Here is a 22,527-nt window from a genome sequence, read left to right on the forward strand (position 1 = left end):
CTGACACTTAATTTCAGAAGCCACACAGCAGTACAAGGAGGCTGTGCCTATCTGTGGGTGCATATCCCTCAAAATCCCATTCTTGGGCTGGGGCTGTAGCTCAATGGCAGAGCACTTACCTCGCATATATGAGGCGCTGAGTTTGATCCTTAGCACCACATAAAAATAAACAAATAAAATAAAGGTATTTTGTCCATCTACAACTACAAAAAAATTTTAAAAAGAAATTCCATTCTCCTGCAGAGATGTTCTGGCTTCCTTAATGGGATGCACAAGAAAGAATACATATTGAGATCTGGCCCCAGAATTAAATTAAATTTGAAATTATGGGATTATATATCTATTTTAACATTACTTCTAGAAGGAAAACAATCTAAATATTTCCTTTGTTCTATAAGGAATTGTAGGCAGGAAGCTCAAAATAATTTTTTTCTGTTTAATAAGTTTTCAGCTATGTTTTCAGTTCAATAACAGTTGTAAGGGAACCAGAGCTGTAAATCAGTGGGCTGGGTTCCATCGTATGTAAATAAGAACAAACAGCAGATGGAAGGGGGTGGGGGGAGCTTCACAGCTATTTCTTCCCAACTTAGTAAAAACATGTAAAAAGAAGAGAAACTTCAACTTGGGATTGGGGCATGAGAAAACATGAAATAATGGTAGAGCAAAGGTCCTATTAAAAGCATTGTCAGTGGTTCTCAACTTTATCTATATATTGGGGGCTCTTTGGGGGAAATTTTTTTAAAACCTGACCAAGAAAATAATGAAATGTTTTTAATTAAATAAAAAATCCTGAGGCCCAGGCATCAGGATGTTGATGTTATTAGCCTAAGGTCTAGCCTGGGCTCTGGGAGTTTTTGAAAGTTCCCCAGGTGATTCCAATGTGCAGTCAGGGTTGAGACCCACTGGTCTAGAGGAAGCCATTTATTTTACAAATAAGGAAATTAAGAACTGATGATCTCTTCAAGATCATATAACTGGTGAGGGTCAGAGCCAGGCCCTGACCAAAGAGCTAAAATGACAATTGTGAGCTCAGAGATTCTAGGAGAAATAGCAGTGTCCTGCATAAATCAGAGAAAAATGCCAGGCAAGTGGAAGGGAACCAACTGAAAAAATGCAGAAGTCACCATTTAAACAGAAAACACACATAAGGAAGGTGTGAAATGACCAAGAAATCTCCAGAGACTAGATCTTTTGTATATGCAATCATCAGCACCCCTAAGTCATTATGACCTCAGCCAGCACATGGCCTACATGTGGAAAGAGAAATACATCTTTCACATTAAGGAGGGACAATGAGGATGGAAAGAAGCTGGGAGATTGATTTGAGAGTTTTAGTGACCAAATGAATGAAACCAGGTGATTAATTGTATGTGGGAGGTGAAAAAAGCTGGGCAAGTAAGATTAATTCCTAGGCTAGGCTTCAGTGGTTGTTGCTGCCATTCTCTAAGACCAGAAGCACTGTGAGAGAAAGAGGGCTAAGGACAGAAGCCAGATCAGAGGGGCCTGGGGTTGTGGCTCGGGGGAGAGCACTAGCCTAGCACGTGTCAGACACTGGGTTCAATTCTCAGCATCACATAAAAATAAATGAATAAAATAAAGGTATTGTGTCCATCTGCAACTAAAAATAAAAAATAAAAAGAGGCCAAATCATAGTGGCATGTGGAGTACACTGTGGACTTAGAGTTAAGGGATGGGTATGAGGGTTTGGGTTTGAGTTTAGGTTTGGGCATGTTTGCTGCTGCTCCTGTTTTTATTGTTGTTGCTGCTACTGAACATGTGAAATATTTGACTATGTTTAAATACCAATGGAAAGGATCCCAAAGAGAAGGGATAGGGAGAGAGAAAGTTGTAAATGGTCTCTGAGAGGGCAAAGGGGAAGATGGGCAAAGAGACTATATGCAAGGATTCACCTTAGGCAGGGGACAGGATTATGAGAGGAGAGAAGGATAAAATGGTATACATTCTGCAGAAGAATCTATAGCTTAGATGGTAGAAGGTTGGGAGAGTCCTCATATAATCATGTGGCTTTTCTCCATGAAATAGGTTTGAGTTCTGCTAAAAGGGTTTCTCTAAAAAAAAAGTCTTCAAACATGACCATGTGCATCTTGGCAGCATGAACAAACTGCTAAGAAGAGGGGTATTTACAGATGAAAGAAAAGAGGACAACGAAAGGTTTCCTCTCAATGCCCTGACCAGCATGTACCAATAATAGAAAAAAAATGAGTAAAAGAAAAGGTTTAAAAAGTTGAACATATAAGAAAATATTTATTTGGAATAAGGTATATGAAAACTAATCTTACATTATGGTTTAAAATAAATTAATTAATAAAATGAAATAAAATAATCACTATCCAAGCCAGAAAGATCTTTGGCAAATTTTGGACTTTGGGATTCCTGTGTTTAATCTTAAGGCCATTTTACTCCTATTTTCTTTGGGGCATTTATAATGAAGTATACACTTATTATTAAAATGGAGATGAGTGCTTCCAGATTTTTTTTCTAGGCAGCATAGGCCCTCATGAAGACCATAGGACCTTCTCAGGCCATTCTTAGACATTATGATGACTATTAAATTCATTAAAGCTTTGTGGGGCAAGGTGGTGCCCATCTATAATCCCAGTGACTCAGGAGATTAAAGCAGGAGGATGAAAAGTTCAAGGCTACTGTGGGCAACTTAGCAAGTCCCTGTTTCAAAATGGAGGGAGACTCTGAGGATATAATTCAGTGGTAGAGCTCTTAGCATGTGTGAGGCGCTGGGTTCAATTCCCAACACTACAAACAAAAAACAATTAGTTTTAAGCATTTTTTGCATGGGTTTTCAAAGTCCTTTGCTTATAACTTGCTGATTGTCATTCCAATTAGAAATAGAGGCAAAAAGATTTAATCTCATTTCTGCATGAAGAATAACAAATAATTATTATTATTATAATCATATGCAGCTTCCCTCCTTCTCCACCTTTCTTTCCCTCCCCTGTCCCCACATCTTTGTCCCCTAAATTCATCTTGTGATAACTCATTGTCTTTGTGGTTCTCTCATATATGTCAAACACAAGTAAATCACTTCATTTTTGTTTTCCTATGAGCTTTAGTTGGTCTTTGCCCTTGAGAGCAACTCCCTGCTCCAGCCCCCATCTCAAGTTCTATTTTTTTGGCAGAATTTACAGATTTATTGTATAAAATTTTCTGTGAAATGGTGCTGAACTACCCCAGCAGACTTCAAGAACAAGGGAAATCTTTGAAAGTGATTAATGTCATTGGTTGGAATGTCGATGCAAATAAGAGAAATAATTATTTTAGCATACTGGAACTAGGAAGATAAATCACTGAACACTTCTGATTTTTATCTTTAGACTACCCACTACAGCATCACATAATAAAATTGCCTTCAGTCAAGTCATGTTCCTTGAGGCAAGAAGAATCTGACATACTTTTAAAATAAGAAAAATGAGAGAAATAGGATTTCCTTACCAAACCTTGACCTAACACCCCAACTAGCCATCATACAGTATTAATAGAAATCACTTAAAGTGGAAGTCATCAGGTTAAGTTATCCATAGAAAACGTTTATTTAGAGTCAAAGATCAAAATGTAACATATAAAAATTAAAGTGTTACGTGGTAAAATTTGCCACATTTAGGGTAAGGGCCCTCCAGAAAAAGCAACAATACTCTGAGGGAAGTCAGCTGACCTGCCATGGTCATTTGTAGTTTCCTTCAAAGTTTTGTCTCTGACAATAAATAAATCTTACAAAGCCAACTCAAGTTCTACCTCAAACCCATGAATCCCAAATACTGAAACCCATACTTTAAGTCCCATCTCAGAGTGACTCTCAGGCACATAATTAGAACAATACAGATGTGTTTAATTGCCTTTCCCTTTACATTTATTTGGAAAGATCTATAACAAGAATATCTATAAGCTTTTATAACAGAAACCATTATTTAGATTAAATTAGGTCATGGATGTGTAAGAAAATCAAAAAGTATTTTGCAAATTTAAAATTTTGTTAGTTTTATGATTTCATATTTCACATTCTTATTTTTATGATTTCATATCTCACATGATTTTTCACATGATTTCATATCCTGATCATACCTACCACTGACATATAGTAAATGCTCAGTAAATACAAGTTGATCACTTTATGCTTATCAAAACCTCCAGTGCAATTTGTAGCCAGAGCAATTAGGCAAGAGAAAGAAATAAAAGGCATATAAACAGGGAAGAAGAACAAGTACCCCTGACTGCAGATGATATGATACTATATATAGAAAAATGTAAAGACTCCACCAAACGACTATTGGAACTGATAAACACATTCAATAATGTTGTGGTATGCAAAATGAACACCCAAAAATCAGTAACATTTTTATATACCAATAAAATAACTGAAAAAGAAATCATGAGGGCTGGGGAGATAGCTCAGTCAGTAGAGTGTTTGAATTGCAAGCACAAATCCCTGGGTTCGATCCCCAGCACTGAAAAAAAAAAAAAAAAAAAAAAGAAAGAAAAAAGAAATCATGAAAGCAATTTAATACACAATAGCTGCAAAAAATAAAATACCTAGGAATAAATTTACCCAAGGAAATGGAAGACCTCTACAATAAAAATTACAAAACACTGATGAAGGAAATTGAAGAACACACACAAAAACCAAAAAACAAAAAACCAAATAAAATGTAAAGACCTTTCATTGAAATAATTGAAATAATTTTGTTAAAGTGACCACACAGAAGGAAGGGGATTGAAGGGGATGGAGGAGGAACAGGAAAAGAGAGAAGTAGTGAAATGAATCTGACTTAATTTTCCTATGTACATATATGAATATGCCACAGCAAATCACACCTTTATGTATATCCATAATGCACTATTTTTTCAAAAAATCTATAAATTAATAACAGAAAGATCAGTAGAGTAGAGGGAAGGGAAACAGTGTGAGGGAGGAGGGAAGGGAAATGGTAAGTCCTGGGGACTGAGTTAGAGAAAATTATATTCCATGATTTTATACTCATGTCAAAATGAATCTTAATGTTATACATAACTAAAAGAACTAATAAAAATTATTTTAAAATACCATACAGTTTGAAAGCAGTCCTCATGAAAATGCCAATGAAACTATTCACAGAACCAGAAAAAAAATCCTAAAATTCATAAGGAAGCACTTAAGACCCCAGATAGCCAAAGTAATCTTGAACAAAAAGAACAAAGCTGGAAGCATAGAAATATCTAATTTTAAGACATGCTTAAGTCATAGTGACCAATACAGCAGAGTACTGGTATAAAAACAGACATACAGACCATGGAACAGAATAAAGAAACCCAGGAAATAAATTCACACATCTACATCCAACTAATTCTTGACAAAGATGTCAAAAATCTACACTGAGAGTAGTGGCACATGCCTATAATCCAGGCTACTCAGGAGACTAAGGCAGGAGGATCCCAAGCTGGAGGCCAGCCTGGGCAATTTAGCAAGACTTTCTTGCTAAATTACATAACAAAAACAAAGAAACAACATACATTGTAGAAAGGACAGCTCTTCAATAAATAGCTCTGGGAAAACTGGGTTAGCTATATGCAGAAGATTGAATCTTGGTCCCTCTCTCACCCTGTACAAAATCAACTCAAAATGGATCAAAGATCTAAATATAAGACCCGAAACTCTAAAAGTACTAGAGGTAAACATAACGGAAACATTTCAAGACATCGGTATAGGCAATGATTTAAAAAAAAAAATATGACCCCAAATGTACAGAAACAAAAGCAAAAATAGACAAAAGGATTTTTATCAATATTAAAAACTTTTACACAACGAAGGAAATAGTCAACAGGGTGAAGTGACAACTTTAAAATGGGAGAAAAATTTTGCAAGCTATTCATCCAGAAGAGAGTTGATATCCATAATATATTTTTAAAAAAAACTCAAAACACTAACAACAACAAAAAGTAATCCAATTAAAATTTGGCAAATGGGGGCGGGGTTTGTGGCTCAGTGGTAGAGTGCTTGCCTAGCACGTGTGAGGCACTGCGTTCCATCCTCAGCACCACAAAAAAATAAATAAATAAAATAAAGATATTGTGTCCATATACAACCAAAATAAAGAATTAGCAGAGAAATTCAAATCAAAACTACCCTAAGATTCCATCTCACCCCAATTAGAATGGCCATTATCAAGAATACAAGCAACAATAGGTGTTGGAGAAGATGTGGGGAAAAAGGTACACTCATACATTGCTGGTGGGGCTGCAAATTAGTGCAGCCACTCTGGAAAGCAGTATGGAGATTCTTTAGAAAACTTGGAATGGACCCACCATTTGACCCAGCTATCCCACTCCTCAGCCTATACCCAAAGGACTTAAAATCAGCATACTACAGTGATACAGCCACATCAATGTTCATAGCTGCTCAATTCACCCTAGCCAGATTGTGGAACCAACCTAGATGCCCCTCAATTGATGAATGGATAAAGAAACTGTGGTATATATATACAATGGAATATTACTCAGCTATAAAGAATAATAAAATTATGGCATTTGCAGGCAAATGGATGAAATTGGAGAATATCATGCTACGTGGGATAAGCCAATCTCAAAAAACCAAAGGACAAATGATCTTGCTGATAAACAGATGATGACACATAATGGGGGGTGGGAGGGAGGCAAGAATGGAGGAAGGAGGGACTGTATAGAGGGAAAAGAGGGGTGGGGGGGAGAAAAAATAACAGAATGAATCAAACACCATTACCCTATGTAAATGTATGATTACACAAATGGTATGTCGTTACTCCATGTACAAACAGAAACAACATGTATCCCATTTGTTTACAATAAAAATAAATTTTAAAAAAATTCAATAATGTGATTGATTAAGGTTTCTAATTCAAATTAAAAAAAAAGAATTGGCAAATGAACCAGTGAAACAACACATTATGTATAACCATGAGAATTTGATCCTAATTGAAGTGTTATACTCCATGTTTGTATAATGTTAAAATACACTCTATCATGTATATCAAATAAAAAATTGGGAAATGATTTGAACAGATAATTCTTGAAAGAAGAAACAGTCAATAGTTATATGAAAAAAGATACCTGTCATTAGCTATCAGGGAAATGCAAATCAAAATTATGATATTAACTCACCCCAGTTAGAATGGCTGTTATTAAAAAAAATGCTAAGTGTGGATGTGTAGTACTGCATGTTCTGGCTCATATGTAAAAGTTTCTAAAAATTGACCTGAAAATATAATAGTGATTTATTAAAGATTAGGAAGGTAGGCAGATAAAGGAAGCTTGATTTGATCAGTATACTCTGTATACATGTATTGAAATAGCATACTGAACCCCACTGATCTGTATAATTAAGACATGCTAATCAAGAAATAAGTTTTAAAAATGAAACAAAACCTTGCAATAGACACCTGGCAAAGAAGTGAAACTGAATCAAACTTCTTTCATATTATGTTCATGTGTAACAGTTACTTCAGCAGTGCTAAGAGAAAATATCAAACTCCTCCACAGAAAGTACGCTTGATTGTTCAAGTAGGACCAAGAGGTTTACTAAAATGGAAGCTGAAAAGAGAAAAAAATGCATAATACCCTTTTTAAGTGAAGTCATTTTTTTATTATTTATTTTTTTAATTAAAAATCATAAATTTACATAGGGCAATATTGTTTGATTCATTCTGTTATTTTTTTAAGTGAAGTCATTTTTAAAAAGATAGACCTATTCTGATATAGAAAATCAAAGTCTGAATCTGTGGAACTTAACAGTGAGTAGCAAACCCATCTTCATATTAGGGGGCAAGGTTCCCAGCAAGTATCTCCAGAGGGCTCCAGTCTACAATCAAATATAAACTTTGTAGTGGAAATCAAATGACTCAATAAGTTTATCTAGTCCATTCTGACATTGGTGATGTCAATGTAGCACAGGACAAATGGCTAAGAATGGTTAAAACAAATAAATATATATTATACATATTGTAGAAATATTATAAGATGATATAATTCTGACAAAGACAATAAAGAAAAATAAAAATTTATCAAGGTTGATTGTGTACATCAATCTTAAATTAGTATCATACTAATAAAATTCTTAACTAAAAGGCATAATCTTGAGTAGACTTTCCTCTTCAACACAATTAGAAGTTATCATATCTTAATAAACCATGAGCTTAAAATGTCTTCAGTCTTCCCAGTGTTTTAGAGCATGGCCAGTTTCCTTGACTTGTAACCACTTGGTTAATGAAAGTGACAAATGGAACTCATTATTAATAATATTTGTGGTTAACCCTGAAAAAATAGGCTGCAATCTCAGGGAGAGTATCCTAAATCTTTTATTTCTGACGATTGTCATTTTACTAGAACTATGGACATGAAATCATTGCATTAATAAATATTAAATATTCATTGATTCACTTTTATACTAATCTATTTATAAGAATGTTTGGATTGGCTCATGATAAAAATATAATAATTACATTAAAATAAGCAGTATCAAAGAGACCTACGTGGAAGTAGAAGAAATGATTATCCCAGAAAACTAAGGCTAGAAAATGCTGAGAGATATATCATGCTAAGTGAAATAAGCCAATCCCCAAAAACCAAAGGCCGAAAGTTTTCTCTGATAAGCGGATGCTGTTCCATAGTGGGGAGGGTAGGGAAGAATGAAGGAACATTGGATTGTCCAGAGGGGAGTGAGGGGAGGGGTGGAGTGGGTGGGGATGGGAAGGAAAGTGGAATGAGACGGATATTATCACCCCTATAAACGTGTACGATTACACGACCTGTGTGACTCAGCACCGTGTACAGCTGGAGGAAGGAGAAGTTGTACTCTATTTGTGTACAATATGTCAAAATGTATTCTACTGTCATGTATAACCAATTAGAACAAATTTTAAAAGGAAAAAAAGAAACTGAAAGAAAGAAAAGAAAATGCTGAGGTTTCTAGAAGCCACGTGTGGTAATAAATCATACCAGTTTGTCATACTAGTTTAGCAAACTTGCATAGCTATTAAACATGTTGGCAAAAGAAAAAAGGAATATAAAATTAATTGGGACCAAGTCATGCTATAAAATGTGTTAGCCTGGTACAGGAGTTTAATATGTCCTTTTAGGAAACACATGTATCCATGTATCCATAATACTGGGGTAAGAAAGAGGAATGAAATATATTCATTAAATATGAACATATAGACTGTGTTCCAATTTTATAACTCATCCTGTCCTGTTTTCCATTCACCCACACTGAGAGGAAATGGATCAGAAACCTGAATATTTACATGTCATCCAGTCTCATAATAGTCTGGTTTTGGCTGTGGATAAATTATGCCCAGAAAGTCACTATGCCTGATCACTTTCAACACTCAGGTCTCATTGAAGGGATAAAGGTTTTTTTTCAGTAAGTGAATTTTCAGTATATGGTCTTTGCATAGTACAGGTCTGATCAAATCTGCTCCATAAGACTGTGGCTGATAATACATGACAAAGGCCAACAGTGTCCAATACAATCCAGAGATGTAGACAACAAACAAGAAGGGTGGGCCAAATGTGTCATCATTGTGGAAGCACACCCAAGGACAAGAGAAGAGTAGTGTCTACACTTATTTCAAAAGAAGTCCCAATGAGCTATCTAAATTACTTGTTTTGCTGGTTGTCATTTTACCAAAGATTACATAAATGAGTTGTCAGGATTGAGGTCTGATATTTGTCGTAATAAGATTTAGCCCGTAGAGAGTTGTGAAACCCAGATCTGTTATAGAAATTATATTTGGCTCCATGAGTAGTTTCATGAGACTCCTGTGAGCCAGACTTAGCATTAAATGATTGGGCAGGTTCTGGAATGTGGCCAAGGCACTGGCATTAAAAGGATCTTTATCCCAACTGAAAACTACTACATTGGGTACACATGGAGGACTAGCAACAGTCACCCCCAAGAACCTCCCTCACTCTCACTCTTTTTAAGATAAATTAGAAAGAGGTGATTTCATGTAGGAGTTGCCATAGCTGTGCCAAAACTTTAATGTTATGAATTCTACCTTTATTGCTAATATTAGGCATGACATACATAGTAACAATAGCTAACATTTACTGAGCACTTATCATGCACCAGGTATGGTGCTAAGCCTTTTGTAAGGATTATCTCATCTAATCCTCACTACAAACCAAAAGGGTAGGTACTATCTTTATCCCTATTTGTGATACGTTGCAATGATGGCTTTAGTTCTACACCCCTTGTTGTACCCACACCCTTTGCAATGTGAGTGTAGATCCTCTCACTAAAAGTGCAAAGTCCATTTCTCCACTATAAATATCAGGACTGGCCTTGTGACTTGCTCTGGCCAACACAATGCAGACATAACATTATGCCAGTTCTGAACAGGAACCTCAGGAGGCCCCACATGTTTCTGCTTGTTCACTTGCACCTCTGCCATCATCATGAGAACATGCCCAGGCTAGCTGAAGGAAGTAAGACACATGGAGTAGAGCCCAATCATCCCAGCCACTTCTGCCAAAGCCAACCTAGATCAGCCAACCCCCAGACATTTGAGCAAGACCAGCCAAAATCAGCAGAGCTGCAAAGGGGACCAATAGTGACTCCAGATGCATCAGCAATAACTTCTTATTGTTGAATGCCAGTCAGGTTTTGTGACTGATTGTTACACAGCATTACTATAGCAATAGAAACTCGTGCACAATTTATAAACAGGAATACAGGCTCAAAGAGGTTCTAATTTGCCCAAATTGGTTAGATTTGGGCTATGAGATGCCATTGCAACTTTTCAGAAAATTGGATGTAATTTCTATATATAAGGTCAATATTATATAACTATATTAAAAAGTCCTTTAAGACCCAAATTATTTTTGTTTTCCTTAACTCAGTTCTTCAACAAGTTTCTCTGGAAACTGATTTGGACAATACCTGATAACATTTACTAGACAAACAAACAAGAACACTTGATAGCCAGAAAAAATATCCTTTATTTACATGACTGTGTCAAAGGGAAATTTATCGATATGCTGGTCTTCAGAGCAACTCTCAAGAGTACCTGCATCTTTAGAGAATGAAGAAACCCTAAGTATAAGGGCGATGCTATAATGTATGGCACTGACTTTCATGCGACTTCTGCCATCACCGTTATAGTTATATCTCATTTACTAAACCACTGAGAGAAACAGTGAACAGGGAATTGGAGAACCTAAAAAATATTAATGGCAGTACATCAAATCAATTATCTTGACTCACTAATGAGATGAACTCCTAGTGTATAGAGGTTGCAAGTTCAAACTCCACCACTGCAATTGGACCCATGTGGGTATTTAAGTCTCCAACACCAGCTGTAGCAGTATGGGGTAGGAGGAGAATTCCATTGTTAGGATAAGAATTATGGTAGAATTGCTCATACAAAGAGCAGCTCAGAAAAATGGAAGATACTGTAGGTCATCTATGGCATTATTTGGGGACATGAACAATGTCTTTACTATGGGGGGAATAAGCTAATAGAGTGCAGGAGTAATTCCTGAATTGTTTTATACAGTAAGAAAAGTTTTAATTCTTTGTCCAAAGTCTAAACCTAAAGTGTAATAATGAGCTGGGGTGGTAGATCCGTGGTAGAGCGCTTGCCTAGTACGTGTGAGGCACTGGATTCAATCCTCAGAACCACATAAAAATTTTTAAAAATATATTTATTAAAGCATAATAAAAGATTTATTATGCTTTACCTAGATTAACCTTCTGCATATAGAATGTTTTAATATATAATAAGAGACCAGTGACTTTAGATTTGTCTGAGGAGTGACAAAGACTATCTCCTTGACCAGAGCTTAGTTTCTCAACTGGACCTTGACCCTGCCCTCCTTTCTACCCCGTCACCCCCATCCTGTCCATGCTAGCCAGGTTCTAGCAAGAATCCTGCTAAGTTACTTTAGAGAGAATTCCCAACCCTCAATATTATATCACTCTCTTTATCAGATTCAATGCTTTGTTTTCCACCCTTAATACCTTGAACTGCCTGCAGCAAGAATCCTGTTAAGTTGGTTTAGTAATAATTTTCCTACTCTTGATGTTTCTTCTTAATAATTTTCTATCCCATGACCCCCCCCCATTCTGCCTGTTTGCTTGAAATTCACAGCTATCTTTGCAATATTTGGAGTTGTGCCCGATCTCTCTCCCCTATTGCAATAGAATTCACACCCTTTGCAATAACCTAAATAGTGTTGATGACTTTAACAAGCATCAAAATATTTTTTTTCTTTCTTTATCCCTTTATAACAAAAACACAGAAATCTTGAGGGAGCAGGGTAAAAAGCCTACAGGCAGAATTGAGATATATGAATATATATGAAAAAAGATAGGTAGTTTGAGTACATAGTGTCTACAATGAAATAAAACAAGGTTTTTTTAAATACAGAATAACTTAGCTCAGCTGAAATGTTCAGATGGTAGTTCCAAACTCATTGAATTTTCTAGAAGCTATAGCTATAGCAAAAAGACCTTTTTTAGTATCAACACAAAAGAAAAATTGATCTTTGATGTATATGCTCACAGTTCTGCCTCAGTAACTAGAGAATGGTAAGCAACAACAAAAAAACTGTTTGAAGAAATATTCCATAGACATAGGTCACCATTTGAAATATTGATGATCACTCCTTAGAATAATGTAAGTAGAAAGTAACAGAAATTGAGTTCAGTGTATAGACTGAACCAAAGATATACCTAAAAAGTTGTTCTTAGATCAAACCTCTGATAGTCAGCTTGTTTCTTGTATCCCTTTCTTGACAGGTATATAAACACAAGAATGCAATGACAACTGGTTGAATTTGAATTAAGTTTTCACTGTATTTTTCTTTAAAATATGGAAATGCTAGAAACTGAACCTATTCCAGCTGTATCCTATCTCTAAAATTCTAAGAAATAGGAAATGTGAGCCTTTTCTTTTTATAAGATGTTACTATTAGAATAATACCCTAACAAGAATGATTAATAACATGAAGCGCCACTGAGAAGTCTCTAGTCTCCTCATTCCAGTCATAAAACTGATGATGATCCAAGTTTGTTTCAGAGAGAAGCCAGGGAATGTGCTGTAGTTTGGATCTTCAGTGTTGCCCGAGGTCCTTGTGGTAAAGATTTGTTCCTCGGGGTGGTGCTCTTGGGAGGTGGTTGAGTCTTTAGGATGTGGGTCTTAGTGGGAGATCTTTAGATCACTGGGGGCATGCCTGGAAGGGGCCAGGGCACCCCCATCCCTTCTTCCTCTCTTTTGCTCCCTGGTCACTAGGTAAGCAGTTTTGCTGTGCCACACACTCCTGCCATAACATGTGGCTTGGTCACATGCTTAAAAGCAATAGGGCCATATGAACAGGACTGGACTCTCTAAAACCATGAATCAAAATAAACCTTTTCTCTTTATAAGCTCAGGTATCTTACTATAATAGAAAACTGATTAACACAGAATGAAGCACAGATTTGGAGCTAGAATATGTGTACTTGAATCCCTTCTAAGCCATCTGCAATCTACATGACCTCAGGAATTTAGGTGAACTCTCTGAGCCTCAGTTACGTCATCTGGAAAATGAATACACTAATAGTAACTATGAGGTCAATGTGAAGATTAAATGAGTTTTTATATTGAAAACACATTAAAAACTTGCTGGAAGTCTAGTTACACCTCAATTAAAGTATCCAATACTATTATCATCATTAGATTTCTTTTAATTTTAGTGCATTGTAATTATACAAAATAGTGGGATTTATTTTGATATATTCATAAATGCATATAACATAGTTTTCTCCATTTCAATCCCCAGTTCTATCCTCTCCCTCTTCCCTCTTTCCCTCTGATCCCCATGCTGTTCTGTATTGTTCTTCCTTCTATTTAATTACTTATTTTTAATTTGTATATTATAGTTATATATATATTTGGAATGCACTATGATATATTCATACACACATGGCATAATTTGGTCAACTTTATTCCCCAGTTCTTCCCCTTTGTCTCCCCTCCTCCCTCATCCTTGTTTAAAAAGCTTCATCACTAGATATTAAAATCACTATATCCAGATCATCACAGAGCCACTATGCCCATGGTGAAAAACCCTTCTCTCCCTAGCTTTCATGGGATCTTTACCTGCCCTTCATGGACATGGATATCTGTCTGAGACATTTACTTGTACATTATAGATATAAATTATGGTTGATAATAAAAATTAAATGGAAGAGAAAAATAGCAAGTGATAACTTTAGACACCCTTCCCTAGACACACCTAATCCTATCTCCCATCATTTAACTTATGAGCATATAGATTAGAACTTGTCACAGCAGGATGAGAGCATCATCTCTATTTATGGTAACAGTATATCATTAATTCTTCAGGGAAGTCCCATGTTCCATCCTGTATATAACTTTCCATAAAAGTAATTTGTTAACTGCTTACCTAATATGATATATAATCATTATCTAAATAAAATTTAAAAATTAAAGAAGTTCTCTGACAGACAAGGGTAAGATATTTAGTTCTAAAGATTGGAGAGAAGGGGATAGAGTGGGAGATGGGGAAAATATCAATATAAAAGTCACAAATTATAAACAGTATTCCAGATGTTTAAAGAAAAAATAACACAAATTTTATATACCCCAACTAAAATGGAAAACATGGACACACAATACTGACTGTACATGAAGCAACTGGAAATCTATGATGAATGGTAATAGAAACTAGCAACATTGTTCAGCCCTCAGGAAAACAGTCCGGGATGTTTCAACAATTTAAATATTTCCCTCCTCACACTTGCTTGTATTGTTTCTGAGAAGATGAATAGAGTGTTATTGTTCTTGTATATGTTTGATATTTTTTCCTCTGTCTTCTTTCAAGATGATAATTAATTTTTAATTTTTATTTTTTCGAAGTTTGAATATGATATGCCTACATGTAAAAAAAAAAGTCACAAATGATATCCACAGGACATAGTCATTTTGATCTCCAGAGTATTGACCAAGATTCACAATGTGGGAGATTTCACATCAAAATCCAGATTTCTGATTTCTCTCAAAAAATTAAAAATAAAAATTGAAACCAAGAAATCTATCTAGTACTCCAGGCTTGATTCCTGAATGAAAATAGTTGGCCAGAGACTAGTCTTGGCAAAACCTGGATAGTACATGTACACCTGGTCCCCACTATTATATCCCAGTCACCAAGGTCAAGGGAAATTCCATTTATCATTGCACTTGCCCTGGCTTTTTCCTATACTCAGTCAGCATAAATTTACTCCTGAATGTTATTTAATGCTACTCACTAACCATGAGTGAAGTTGAGCTTGGACCCCTGGCTTTGGCTTGACCAAGTCCTTTGCACCTCCAGAGCACTGAATGTCTTTAACTTATACTTACCACCCCACATAGTCTCTAAATCAACAAGAACTAAGGCCCCAAGGCATTTGCCTCAGAGTAGAGTCTGGAATTTGTTTTCTCCTCTAAGCTGGTATCCCAGAAGACCTGGAATATCCTGATGAAGCAGCACTTTGACTTGAATTCCCACCCTTGTTCCCAGGTCATGAATCCTGGTATTGAGTCCTTCCCCTCTGATGTTATAGCTGTCCTAGAAATCCACTTGACTAGTTACCACAAATGCCACCTTTCTACTCCTGGCTACTAGCAAACTTTCACACAGAGATCAAACCCTCATGCTGAGATCAAGGGATCCTTCTTGGATTCTTTAGACCAACAATGTCCATTATGATAGCCACTTAGCAATATGTGGCAACTGAACAGTTGAAAGGTCACTAGTCCAAACTGAGATGTGCTATAAGTATAAAATACACATGGGATTTCAGACTTAGACTGAAATAAAGTATATAAACTATTGTATTGATACTTTTATATTAATTATATACCGAAATGATGATGGTTTTTGATAGGCTGGGTTAAACAAAACATTATTAAAATTAATTTCACCTGTTCCCTTTTACTTTTTAATGTGGCTACTAGAAAATTTAAAGTTACATACATGGCTCATATTGAAGGGCAGTATTACTTTAGACCACAAAGACATCCACTACTATGTCTTGGTTCTTAAATGCTTCCCAAAAGCTCATATTTTGAAGGCTTGTCCCCCAGCCAATAGTGCTACAGGGAAATGATGGAAACTTGGAGCAAGTAGGTCATTGGGGATATATCCTTGAAGAAGACACTGGGACCCAAACCTTTCCCCTCTCTTTCTGCTTCCCTGATGCCATGAGATAAGTATCTTTGTTGTACATTGTGCTTCCACCATGATTATCTGCCTCACCACAGGCCCAAAAGCAATGGGCCAACAAACTATGGACAGAAACCTCTGAAACTATGAAATAAAATAAATCTTTCTTCTAAATTATTTATCTCAGGTATTCTGTTACAGTGACATAAAACTAACACAATCACTCTAAAGAGTTCTACATCTCCCTATACTCACTCCACTGGCCTGTCCCTCAAGGATAAGCAAGGCTTACAGCCAACAGCTATTCCACTATCTGAAAAGTAGAAGACTGTTCCATCTGACCTCTTTAGGTGACTTTCTGTTGAATGACTCTCCTTTAATACATGCTTTTCTTCTCATTTCTAATTAAATTTGAAAAATTCCCATCATCATGTGAGTGAATAAGTAAAAGGGTGTGTTGGCATAACTGTATGTGTGAATGCATGCTTGCATACAGAAAGTCATAAGGAAAGAGTAATGTGGAAGTGTGTTTTTCACAGTGAAAAAGAAAGGAACCCTGGTAGGTAGGTAGATCAGTAAGATCCAGATAGATATCTATGATGGGGAGGGGTGTGCTCTCCCTTTACCAAGAAAATCTAGAAATGAATTCCTCTTTCCCATTCACTATCAATAGCAAAGGGTGCCAACCAGAGGCAGTTGGGTGAACCCTGCAGTCAAGAGGCTCAAGAATCAGAGACACTGAAGAGGAGCAAGAATTCCTTAGAAAAATCTAGGTATCTGTTTTCAAGGCAAAACTAAATAGTCCAGTGTAGGGGGCACAAGCATGGAGGCCCTGAAGAAGGGTTTGGCACAATCCATTTAAACCAATCTGAATCACAAAAATTTTCAATGATCTGAAAAATGAAGCAGTTATTTACATTAATGCAATAGATTTTGATAAACGAAGTATTGCTGTCAATGTCCATTGATCTGGCCTGCTCCCATGAATCACCATGTTTGTGCTTTTGGTAGTAACTCTTTACAAACACATGAAAGAGGAGAAGGCCTGTTACTCAAAAAGTGTGGTCCCTGGAATGGCAGCAGCAGCATCTGGGAGCTTATTAGCCAAATTCTTGGGCCTTACCCTAAACCCAAGTTTAAAATACTCTTGTTAAAATGCTATGAGATTCTGCATTTTAACAAAAAGATCCACATGTGATCCATGTACACATTAAAGTTTGAAAAGTGCCTAAAGTTTAATCTTCTCGCCATATTCATTTGCTTAACAAACTTTTTTGATGAATAAATAATGGTGGCCTTTCCTCTGAGTTAAGGTCTCTGGAATTTGCCCTATTGGGGACTCTTTCCATTTGTCTTTTTCTTTGGACTGTAACTAATAATACAGAATGCTTTTGAAGTAAATCAATGGTTCCAGGTGGTTCTTGGATGGGAGCCCTGTAACAAGGCTATAAAAAGCCAGATTTTTCTCTTATAAGTTTCCAACTTAAGTATTCCCCAAGGCAAATAGCTTTGGCATAAGGGAGGCAGATACTTTTATGTAAAAGAGATGAGTATCTGTGTACATAACACACTACCCCCATGTACATCAAAATAAGAGGAGTAATTGCCAAAATCAACTTTATTTTAGAATGCCACATTCTGACATATGAAAATGGATCTTTCTCACCCAAACTGAGAAAACAAATTTAATCCACATACTTTTCATATTACTTAAAATTCTTCCACTGCCAAAAAATCTTAATATATATATTTATATCCATTATTCCTTAATTGTTTTTATATCCTTCCCAGAACTTATAAAGTTACCACTGTGATTATTTGATAAGTTTTCCATTCATTTACTCCAACCAAGGAGCAAAAGAAAGCACACAAGGAGAATATTGAGTATTTTAAAATAAGGTATTAATTCCTCAGTGGAATTGTTTGCAAGAGAACTTTCTGTTTCAAATATAAAAGACTCAAACTTCACAAAAATTCTCCAAAGTATCCAAAGATAGTAAAAAACAAGTTAACATAGGAAAATGTATTTAGATTTATGGTATTCCAAAACTTCAGCACAGAATACATAGCTATGTGTTATGTATCAATACGTATTCCAACATTTTGGTATTATTATTTATCACTTCATAATATAAACCATTTGAACAGTCATGACTAAATAGACCTTATATCTTTACCCTTAAATTCAAGATGCTTATATATTTGTATCTCAGATTACATGGACTTTTTCAGTACTAGAAATTGAACCCAGGTTCTTGAACACATTAGGGAAGCACTCTACAACTATATCCCCAGACTCTCCACCCCACTTTTTTGAGACAGCAACTTGCTAAGTTGCTGAGGCTAGCCCCAAACTTGCCATCTTCCTGCCTCAGCATCCCTAGTAGCTGGGATTATCAGTGTGTGCCACCATACCCAGCAATTACATGGATTTCTATTAGTTAATCATACCTAGGTGCTTTGCCTCCTGACATTTGTAAAACAAATTCATCAAAATACACACAAAACCTTGGCTCAATCCAAACTGAAAATTCAAAATATGCCCTCTTAATAGCAAAACAACAATAACCTAATTTTAAGATGGTTAAAATACCTGAATAGACATTTTCCCAAAGACATACAGTTAGCCAGAAAGTGTATGAAAATGCATTCAACATCATTAATCACCAGGGAAATGCAAATAAAAACCACTATGAGATCACCTCACATCTGTTAGGATGGCTATTGTCAAGAGATACAAGTGTTGGCAAGAATGTGGAAAAAAGGGAACCCTTGTGTGCAGCAGGAATATAAATTGGTACAACCATCACAAAAAAACAGTATGAGAAATCCTAAAAATAAAATAGGATTCCCATACAATCCAGTCATTCCACTACAGGGTATATATCCAAGGGAAAAGAAATTAGTATCTTGAAGAGACATCTGCACTGCCATGTTCACTGCAGCACTATTCCTAATAGCCAAGATATGGAATCGACCTAAATGTCCATCAATGGATGAATGGATAAAGAAAATGTGCTTCGTGTGAGACAATGCAAGGAGGTTTGGAGGAGAAATGATTGGGTTAAACTTTAATCAGTGAATTAATCCCCTGATAGAGATTAACTGAGTGGTAACTGAAGTGGTAGGATGTGGCTGGAGGAGGTCGGTCATTGGGGATGTGGCTTTGGGGAATATATCTGTATGTGGCAAGTGGAGTCTCTCTCTGCTTCCTGATCACCTGATCACCTGATCATGGCACAGTCTTCTGCCATGATGTTCAACCTGGAGCACAGAGGAATGAAGTTCGCTTTCTATGGACTAAGACCACTGAAACAGTGAACCCTAAAATAAACTTTTCTGGGGTTGGGGATATAGCTCAGTTGGTAGAGTGCTTGCTTCACAAGCACAAGGCCCTGGGTTCAAATCCCCAGCACCAAAAAAAAAAAAAAAAAAAACTTTTCCTCCTCTACAGTTGTGCTGGTCAGGTCTTTTAGTCACAACAGCAAAAAAGCTGACTAAAACATATGTACACACACACACAGAGAAAGTGGAATATTAATTGGTCACAAAATACAAGGAAATTCTGCCTTCTGCAACAACATAGATAAACCTGGAGGACATTACACTAGGTGAAACAAGCCAGACACAGAAACACAAGTACAGTATAATCTCATTTACATGTGGAATCTTAAAAAAAGTTGAATTCATAGAAGCAGAGAACAGACCCATAGTGGAATAATGGGGAGATGCTGGTCAAAGAATACAAACTTTTAGTTATAAGATGAATAAGTCCTGGAGATCTAATGTACACCATGATATCTAGAGTTAACAATAATGTATTGTATAATTAAAATTTGCTAAGAGAGTAGACCTTAAGTGTCCTCACCACACACAAACACAAAATGGTGTGGTGATAGATGTGTTGATTTGATTGACACATTTCACAATGTCAGTATATCAAACCATCTTACTATATACCTTGAATATATACAATTTTGATATGTCAAATACACCTCAATAAAACTGGAAGAAAAAAAAATCCTCTCTTCCAATGCAGCTGAAACAGATGGAGAAAACTACATTACCATGGTGACAAACCTCTCTTTAAATTTGTGACCTTGAATCTCATCTAGACCTAGACCTTGCCTATCTCCAAGTAGCCATAATACATTTCTTCAGTTAAGTTTCCCTCCCACTCTTCTGGACAACTAATTAGCGCCTTCTCCTCTCTCCTCCAACCTTCAATATCTGCTTACCCATCTCACTCTCATTTGATCTTTCTTCATGTTTTGCTGAAAAATGGAAAGAACCCAAAGAGAATACCTACAGATCTCTACCACCTGGAAGGCTGGCAGTGGCTTACTGATTATATCCTTATTACATCTGGCTAGACTGCCACTGTTTTTTTACCAGGTAGGGAGCTCCACTTACCATCTCCTTCTTATCTTCCTGGAAGTGCACATCCACAAACATTTTTCCAACAACGTAAGGGAGGGCACTTTCAATAAAGTTTACACATTTGTCCCATTGAGGCAGCAAAGTTGTGGTCCCCTGGATCACCTGTGGGAGATAATCAATCCAGTTTAATTTTCACTTGGATGAAACCACCTATGTTTAAAAAGATTCAACCAGCAGAAGAAAACAGTTTGTAAACATTACACACCCAAGCTCGTATATATGTTAGATCGTACAGGCAAAGGCAAACTCAGATGAAGAAAAATAATTCTGCTTGTCCCTAGTTTGATTTAAAACTAAATAAAAATGTTTTGACAGTGAAAAATAATGTACCTTATTTTTTCTTCCACTTTTCTCCATTAAGCAAAGGATCTAGACAATGGTACAGCTTTTCTGTAGTCAGTAGGGATATGAAGGGATGTTGTTCAAGTGTTCAGATAGTACTTAATATCTACTAAGAATTGAAGTTCCAACAGGAAAGATCTAAATCAAAGTTCCTGCCAGTGAGGGTTTCCTTGCCCTGGGGAATACACTTAAAAAGGCAGACCAGGATAAAATGGCCCACCATGAACAACCCAGGGAGTATATTTACATCGTATCATAGCAGAGAAGATACTGGTAAATGAATAAAATACAGATATAAACGCTTCTCCTCTCAGTCCCAATTATACCATCATAAGAAAACATTTACAAACAAGTAAGGAACTTTGAAAGCAGGACTTGGAGGTCTCAAAGGTTTACTCTTGGAGATGAATGCAGAGAAATAGATACAGTTTAAGTTGTCCCTGGAGGTTGGACATTCAGGGAGGCAGTGGAGGAGGGAAGGGAGGCTCTGAGAATGGTGAATGGTGGCCAGAATTGCCCCTTGCACAAAGTGAGACCCAGGTTGTTGGAGCATGGTGAAAGAGATTAATGCTTCAGTTCATCTATTCTTCCTCTGCTTTCTGGTAACATGACCCCTCTCAGAGGTAAGGTATGAATCTATTTTTAAAACCTCTAAAGAAAGAGTTCCTACAACCTTCTTTGGCAATTCAAAACTATATTTAGCACTTCACACTCAAGAAACATCCCCTCATACCTAATCTCAAATTTTCACACACTACTTTTCCTCCTCCTCCTCCTCCTCCTCCTCCTCCTCCTCCTCCTCCTCCTCCTCCTCCTCCTCCTCCTTCTTCTTCTTCTTCTTCTTCTTCTTCTTCTTCTCTCTCTCTCCCCCCCCCCGACCCCGTCCTACCTACCTACCTATCTCATTCTCTTCACAGTGAGGGTGGAAAGCAGGTAGGTACCATCTTTTATGTGATCCATAGGAGTTAAAAATACACTCACATCAAAAAAATCTACTTTTTTTTAAAATCTTAACCATTTTCTTAAAAATAATTTTTAGATATTGATGGACCTTTATTTTATTCATTTTTGTATATGTGGTGCTGAGAATTGAACCCTCACACATACTAGGCAAGCATTCTACCACTGAGCCACAACCCCAGCCCTGAATCTCAACCATTTGATATGACTTACATATATATAATTGTTTTATGCTATACTCTACAAAATGACTTTCTATTCTAGTCACTTTAAAGGGCCAATATGTACCCAAAATACCTGCATTACTTTGTAACCACAATGGCCCACTAAAAATTTCTATGCTCACTAGTTTCTCTAATAAAATGTCTGTTAAGTGAAATCAGAGCTTATAAGATTTTCCATTCACTTAGCTTTAAATTGATAGAAAAATAAAATATTTCTGAAATCACAAAATCCTTAATCCTCTAATGGTAGCAGAATTACTCAGAAATAAGCCTCAGAAACAGATCAGAAAAACATTTGGCATCAGGGATGGACAAGAAGCAAAGACTCAAAAGTCAGGTGAATGGGGAGAGGGAGATCAATTCAGCAACT

At 36.4% G+C, this 22,527-nt stretch overlaps 1 protein-coding gene across 1 annotated transcript in view; it reads right to left on the minus strand.

The window, feature by feature from the left end:
• PHEX (phosphate regulating endopeptidase X-linked) overlaps nt 1-22,527 on the minus strand; it is a 180,934-nt gene that overhangs the window by 93,231 nt on the left and 65,176 nt on the right. Inside the window, exon 11 of the mRNA XM_079122866.1 lies at nt 20,605-20,733. Coding sequence (XP_078978992.1) covers nt 20,605-20,733 — 129 coding nt within the window. The remainder of the gene's footprint in view (nt 1-20,604; nt 20,734-22,527) is intronic.

The sequence above is a fragment of the Sciurus vulgaris genome (assembly GCF_902686455.1).
Source record: "Sciurus vulgaris genome assembly, chromosome: X".
Lineage (NCBI taxonomy): Eukaryota > Metazoa > Chordata > Mammalia > Rodentia > Sciuridae > Sciurus > Sciurus vulgaris.